Source organism: Nannospalax galili, unplaced genomic scaffold (genome assembly GCF_000622305.1).
Source record: "Nannospalax galili isolate Female #2095 unplaced genomic scaffold, S.galili_v1.0 scaffold4, whole genome shotgun sequence".
Taxonomy (NCBI): Eukaryota; Metazoa; Chordata; class Mammalia; order Rodentia; family Spalacidae; genus Nannospalax; species Nannospalax galili.
Genome location: NW_008350321.1, coordinates 347,774 through 355,957, shown reverse-complemented (window position 1 = coordinate 355,957; position 8,184 = coordinate 347,774). Strand labels below are relative to the sequence as shown.

General features: G+C 35.3%; 1 protein-coding gene across 1 annotated transcript in view; it reads right to left on the bottom strand.

The window, feature by feature from the left end:
* Positions 1 to 319: 319 nt before the first annotated feature.
* LOC103745511 (zinc finger protein 729-like) overlaps positions 320 to 8,184 on the bottom strand; it is a 16,314-nt gene continuing 8,449 nt past the window's right edge. Inside the window, exon 6 of the mRNA XM_008847436.3 lies at positions 320 to 2,850. Within this exon, the coding sequence (XP_008845658.1) occupies positions 320 to 2,850 (2,531 nt within the window). The remainder of the gene's footprint in view (positions 2,851 to 8,184) is intronic.

Genomic DNA, 8,184 nt, shown 5'->3' with positions numbered 1-8,184 from the left:
CCTCTGCCTCCCAAGTGCTGGGATTAAAGGCATGCATCACCACACCTGGCCTAGCTTAAAAGATTTTGAAATATCATATATGAGATTTTGAAATATCATACATGTGGGTCAGTTACAACACAAATAAAAGGCAGGATAAAGCAACATTATGCTCAACACATAAATACTAGAGTTCATAATCTGACACTTTCAAAGAGGTAGGCTAAAATGCCAATAGGACAGAACATGGTTAAAATCACAAAATTTTTTATTAACAGCTTTCTCTATACTTTTCCTACATCAAGTAATACTGAAAACATCTAACAATTCTTCCTATTGTTTAATTCATCACCATAAAGGACTTGTCACACTCTTCACATTTGAAGGGTTTCTCACCAGTATGAATTCTTTGGTGTGTTCTAAGATGTGATATTTGGCTAAAGGGCTTTCCACATTCTTCACATTTGTACGGTTTTTCTCCAGTATGCATTCTGTAATGTTTCCTAAGTGCCGAGCTCTCAGTAAAGGACCTGTCACATTCTTCACATTTGTAGGGCTTCTCTCCAGTATGAATTCTTTCATGTGCTCTAAGATATGATGTACACATAAAGGACTTGTCACACTCTTCACATTTGAAGGGTTTCTCACCAGTATGAATTCTTTGGTGTGTTCTAAGATGTGATATTTGGCTAAAGGGCTTTCCACATTCTTCACATTTGTACGGTTTTTCTCCAGTATGCATTCTGTAATGTTTCCTAAGTGCCGAGCTCTCAGTAAAGGACCTGTCACATTCTTCACATTTGTAGGGCTTCTCTCCAGTATGAATTCTTTCATGTGCTCTAAGATATGATGTACACATAAAGGACTTGTCACACTCTTCACATTTGAAGGGTTTCTCACCAGTATGAATTCTTTGGTGTGTTCTAAGATGTGATATTTGGCTAAAGGGCTTTCCACATTCTTCACATTTGTACGGTTTTTCTCCAGTATGCATTCTGTAATGTTTCCTAAGTGCCGAGCTCTCAGTAAAGGACCTGTCACATTCTTCACATTTGTAGGGCTTCTCTCCAGTATGAATTCTTTCATGTGCTCTAAGATATGATGTACACATAAAGGACTTGTCACACTCTTCACATTTGAAGGGTTTCTCACCAGTATGAATTCTTTGGTGTGTTCTAAGATGTGATATTTGGCTAAAGGGCTTTCCACATTCTTCACATTTGTACGGTTTTTCTCCAGTATGCATTCTGTAATGTTTCCTAAGTGCCGAGCTCTCAGTAAAGGACCTGTCACATTCTTCACATTTGTAGGGCTTCTCTCCAGTATGAATTCTTTCATGTGCTCTAAGATATGATGTACACATAAAGGACTTGTCACACTCTTCACATTTGAAGGGTTTCTCACCAGTATGAATTCTTTGGTGTGTTCTAAGATGTGATATTTGGCTAAAGGGCTTTCCACATTCTTCACATTTGTACGGTTTTTCTCCAGTATGCATTCTGTAATGTTTCCTAAGTGCCGAGCTCTCAGTAAAGGACCTGTCACATTCTTCACATTTGTAGGGCTTCTCTCCAGTATGAATTCTTTCATGTGCTCTAAGATATGATGTACACATAAAGGACTTGTCACACTCTTCACATTTGAAGGGTTTCTCACCAGTATGAATTCTTTGGTGTGTTCTAAGATGTGATATTTGGCTAAAGGGCTTTCCACATTCTTCACATTTGTACGGTTTTTCTCCAGTATGCATTCTGTAATGTTTCCTAAGTGCCGAGCTCTCAGTAAAGGACCTGTCACATTCTTCACATTTGTAGGGCTTCTCTCCAGTATGAATTCTTTCATGTGCTCTAAGATATGATGTACACATAAAGGACTTGTCACACTCTTCACATTTGAAGGGTTTCTCACCAGTATGAATTCTTTGGTGTGTTCTAAGATGTGATATTTGGCTAAAGGGCTTTCCACATTCTTCACATTTGTACGGTTTTTCTCCAGTATGCATTCTGTAATGTTTCCTAAGTGCCGAGCTCTCAGTAAAGGACCTGTCACATTCTTCACATTTGTAGGGCTTCTCTCCAGTATGAATTCTTTCATGTGCTCTAAGATATGATGTACACATAAAGGACTTGTCACACTCTTCACATTTGAAGGGTTTCTCACCAGTATGAATTCTTTGGTGTGTTCTAAGATGTGATATTTGGCTAAAGGGCTTTCCACATTCTTCACATTTGTACGGTTTTTCTCCAGTATGCATTCTGTAATGTTTCCTAAGTGCCGAGCTCTCAGTAAAGGACCTGTCACATTCTTCACATTTGTAGGGCTTCTCTCCAGTATGAATTCTTTCATGTGCTCTAAGATATGATGTACACATAAAGGACTTGTCACACTCTTCACATTTGAAGGGTTTCTCACCAGTATGAATTCTTTGGTGTGTTCTAAGATGTGATATTTGGCTAAAGGGCTTTCCACATTCTTCACATTTGTACGGTTTTTCTCCAGTATGCATTCTGTAATGTTTCCTAAGTGCCGAGCTCTCAGTAAAGGACCTGTCACATTCTTCACATTTGTAGGGCTTCTCTCCAGTATGAATTCTTTGATGTGCTCTAAGATATGATACACACATAAAGGACTTGTCACATTCTTCACATTTGAAGGGTTTCTCACCAGTATGAATTCTTTGATGTGCTCTAAGAAATGATATCCACATAAAGGACTTTTCACATTCTTCACATTTGAAGAGTTTCTCACCAGTATGAATTCTTTGGTGTGCTCTAAAATATGATATTTGACTAAAGGACTTTCCACATTCTTCACATTTGTATGGTTTCTCTTCTGTATGAATTTTCTGATGTCTTCTAGGAGTTGAAATTGCTGCATAAATCAAAGTAGAAAGAATAACTGAATCATGGAGAATAAGGCTGAGACAATAACACATCCAGAGATATATAGTGAAAAGGTAATAATCATGAACAAAATTTCCCAAAACTCTGAGAAATATTTAAGTGACGATAAGCAACAACATTGGAACTCAGGTAAAAACAAAGTCACAAAAATTATTCAACAAAATTATAGCAGAAACTTTCTGAAAAACAAGAATATGAAATTGATATACAATCAGAAGAGATAGTTAGGAAGCTCAAATAGATATTAACAGAACTCTACATTTATAACCATATCAAAAATGTTAAAAATAGAAAGCAAAAATCAATGCTGAAACTTGTATGGGAAAAATACCAACTCATTACAAATGTGGAAATATTGGAATAATACTGTATCTCTTGCTAAGAAACACAAAAGACAGAAAGATCTGAAATAATACATTTAAAGCACTGAAAGTGATACTATATACTAAATTTGATACTGAGAAATATTTTATGCCTTAAAATTAATGAAGGTTGAAAAGTTTTGAAGATGTGCCCAAATTGAAAAAAAAAAAAAAAATCAAGTTAACCAAGGTGGCACTTCAGAATTTGTGTAAGAGAACATACACAGAGCAGGAGGACACTTTCATTCAAGAGAACAGAAGAAAGAATACGATTGATAAGGGCAACTGATGAAGGCATAAGATCCCAGAAGGAATAAAATCATGCACAATACAGAAAATCAGTAAATCTCAATATTAATACTAATTAGAGGGGAAGAGAATAACTCTCAGTAATCCAACCAGACAGAATGCCTTCAACACCAAAGTGATACATCAGATACCCTCTCAATAAATTCCTAAATAACTAAATGACTTCTTATATACCTGTGTCTCAACTCACAAATTGAAAACAGAAATGACTTAGGTGGGTTAAACTCTGACTGAGAGAAATCTGGGGACAAAAATTTGATAGCTTTTAACAAATTTGTGAGAATGCATGAAAGCTGAAGGGTCCAGATAGGGCATTGTGTCTAAATATGATTAAGAGGCATTGTATGAAGAACACAAAAATTCAATAAAAATATACATTAAAGAAAAAAAAAAGCAAAATTCAAGAATCAATCTCACATTCTGAGAGACAGTCACAAACTTAGCATTCAATGTACCAGGCAAACAGAATTTGTAAACCTGATGGAATATCAATTTTCCTATATCATAAAAAGACCACAAATAAAACTAGGAAGAATAGATAAAGATGTTCAGCATACGTTAGTAAAAGATAAAGGAACCAGACATATAGAATAACTAAATATTTATGCACAAAATTTTAGGATTCTTAGTTTCATAAAACAAAAATTAAGTTAAAAATAGGTAAGACAGTTCATGAAACCATAGCAAGAGATGTATCAGTCCAACATGCTAAACTCTAACTGGGATATTCCAAACTAAAATTCAGAAAAGAAAAAATCTCAAGAACTGAACTGCAGGTTAGATAAAAGTATTTCACTGATGTTTACAGAATGTTCCACGAAGGACATAAGAAATAAAAATTACTGTCAGATTCACATAGAAAATTTTTAAATATTTTATTTATTTTCATTTCTTTATGTGTATAAATGCATTCCCCATATGTATGTAAGGGCAACTGTCCCATGCAATGCCTGAAGATATGTCAGAAGAGGGCAAAGGATCAACTGGAACTGGAATTATGGACGGTTATTAGCCATTATGTAGGTGGTGGAAATCGAAATCGGGTCCCATGTACCAGCAGTTGGTGCACTTAACTGCTCAGCCATCTCACCAGCCCCTCCATCTAGAATTTTTTTAAACAAATGATCCCAATATGTGTTACAAAGCATTAATTAAAAATAACTAAAATTTTTAGTATGATTTAAAATACAGTGGAAGATATATGAATAAGTATGAAAAAACAAAGAATCTAAATATACTTGATAATTCATCAGTCTCATTTCACTACGTACTGGGCAACTGACACAATCAAGGAGGGAATTTAAAAATTTCTAGTATAAAATGAACATGATACTACATCTTTTCAAAATCTCTGTGATCCAGCTAAGGCATTTGGAAGCAGCTTTATGTGTAAAACTGAACACAGAAAAATATCAGAGAAATAACCAATAAATATCTGAGTAATGCAACTCAAATTTCTGCTTCATCAAGAAGAAGCAAAACCATTCACTGGATGAGAAGAAATAACAAGTAAACCAGAAATGAGCAAACAGAAAATAAAAAAGAAAACATACAACTAATCAAATAATCCACTGAAATAAAAGACCAATCACAAGTAAAATTAACCAAAAGAGATAAAAAACAGAAACTAATAAAAACAGAGGTAGAAAGGGGTTTTTTAAATGGACTTTAAGGAATAACTGCACATCATTAAGAACAAAAATGAAGCACTATTTCCATGTCTCCCAATGGCCCAAATTTAGATGGATTCACAATTGAAATACCACACAGGTATTTTTCAGTCTTTTAAAACTATATTGGGAAAACAAACTAATAAACAAAAGCAACTACGTGAAACGACAAATACTGCAGTGACTTATCAATACTTAGGTTGCCACTTATGCATTACACATGTGAGCACTGAAAGAGAAGAGGACTGATAAGTGTATGGGATAAATATTTAAATATTTTCCCCCATTTTTCTTAGTATTTTTCAGAATTTTGTGCAACGTATTCTGATCACATTCACCTCCTCATCCCATAATGCATCCCAGATCCAGGGCCTTTCCCTGTCCATGCATACAATGCTGCCTCTCTTATTTTTCTGTCAGTTTAAACCCATCAAGTCATATTTATCCTGACTTATACTTTTGGTTGTGAAAGAATAGTTAACCTAGGTGGGCACACACACTTAAAGAAAACTGACTCTTCAGTGCATTGATGAATCCCCAATAGCTCCTGGACAAAGGGTTAGACTTTATTTTACAGCTCTACACAATGGTCTGTCAGGGTATCTTGGCCTGTCAGGGACTCCCCCGCTACATACTACCTGGCTTCAGCAGTTCTCACACTGAAGAAGAACTGATGAGCCCTCACTCTGATATCCTCCATGTCTCTGTCATTAGTTCTTTGTATCCTAGCCATTCAGAGTACGGTTCATAAACCCTCAAATAATTTTAATTAGCATTTCCCTAACAGCTAAGGATTTTGGATGAATTTTAAAATATTCCCCAGCCACTTTTATTTCACTTTTTGAGAACACTGGTCAGATCTATAATTCATTTTTAATTTGGTTGTTTTCTTGATATGTTTGATTTTTTTAGTTCTTTGTATTCCAGACATTAATACACTGTCAAAAGCATAGGTGGTAGGTACTCTTCCATGCTAAAGCCTGCCTCTTTACTCCAGGACATGATATTGCCCTCTGCTTTGTGAAGGTTTTTTTTCTTTTCATGGGATCCATTTCTCAATTATTCATCTTACACAAGTATATAAACATTCTGAGAAAGAAATCATGGAAGCAAACCAATCACAATAACCACAAAAGAGGTATTGCTAAATAAATCTAATCAAAGAATTCTATAATTAAATCTTTAAGATACTTAAAAAGTAACTGGGGAAGATGCTAGAATCCAGAAACAACTCCCATGGACATTAACCAGTAGGATCAGTATTATGAAAATAGTCATCCTACCAAAAGCAATCTACAGAGTCAAAGCAATCAGTATCAAAAAATCCAACACAATTGTTCACAGAAATTGAAAAAATACCCTCAAATTGTGAATAAAAACACAGAAAACCCAGGACAGCTGAAAAGTTATGAACAATAATAGAATACTTGGAGGTATCATCATCCCTGATTTCAACTTACACCACATAGCTAGAGAAAGAAAGATAGAATGGCACTGGGGCAAAGAAAGCTGACACACTGATCAATGGAAGAGAATTGAGGACCCAGATTCAAGTCCACATTTTTAAAGTCACTTTATTTCTGAAAAAGAAGCCAAAAATATACATTGGAGAAAAGACAGCATCTTCAACAGATGGTGATGGATAGCTTGACAGATACATATAGAGAAAAGAAACTACATTCCTATCTTTCCTCCTGCACAAAATTCAACTTCAAATGGATCACAGACCTTGACATAAGACTGATACTTTGAATCTGATAGAGAAGGAAGAAGGGAAGAGAACAGATATTATTGATAGGGGAGAAGATATTCTAAGTAGGACCCCAATAGAAGCTTTTAACTCATGGAGATACAGTATGGTAGGAAAATTACTTGGTGTATATGCATGAGGACCTGAGTTTTGAGGCCCAGCCCTCATGAAAAAAAAGTCTTATCTTTGTGTCAGGATTCTGGACACCTCTGCTAGTATGCAGAGAAGAACCTGGAGTACTCTGTCCATAAAATCTAGGCAAATGGAGAGCTAGAATTTTGGGTGGACTCTGTCTCAAAAAGCAAATTATTGAACAATAAGGGAAAATAATTGCAATAAGTCTCCTCTCAGTCAACACCTGTACAGAATGGTAAAAGCACTCTGAAACACCAATGCACCCAGACCTACGCTGCACATAAAAAAAAAAAAAAAACCTTTTCATACTCCAAAAGGAAGCTTTCCAAGAAAAATTCAGTAAGTATCCCATTTATACTCACATCAAAATGTAGCAAATTGCCTCACATTAAACCTAAGGAAAGAAGTTAAACATTTCACAGCAAGAAATGTAAGGCCCTAAAGAAAGAAACCGCACATGCGACCAAACAATGTAATGGATAGTCATGCTCATTCTTGAGCAAAACTGATCCTTTGCAAATATTACTAAGGGTGGTCACAAAACTCAATTAGTACTCATGAAAACCCAAATGACATTGTAGAAAGAATTATGAAAGCACCCCAAAACACTCATTGTGGAACACTACTCACTAAAAGTATCCAAGTCAACAGTCTAAAAAAAAACAGAGGAACAAGGGGGGGGGAGCAGTATCGTAATATCTGACTTAAATTTCATTATCATACAGATAAAGACAGCATGGTAATATATAAATATCAAACAATGTAAATCGATGGAAAAGCATAGAAAACCCCAAAAGAAACTAACACATCTATAGCCAGCTTATTTTTTACAAATGGGTAAAAAAAAACAGGCACTGGAAATAAAGGGCGCCTCTTTAACAAATGGTGTTATGAAAAGAGAGTATGTACAGGAAAAGGAATTAAATTAGATCCAAACCTCCAACCTCTGCAAAACTCTATTTGAAATGCATAAAATGCTTCAATATATAAAGCTCGATGTTCTGAAATTGATAGAGGAAAACTTCAGGAGGTAGGCATAAGCAAGGATGTTCTTATACACCAAATCACTCAGGAAA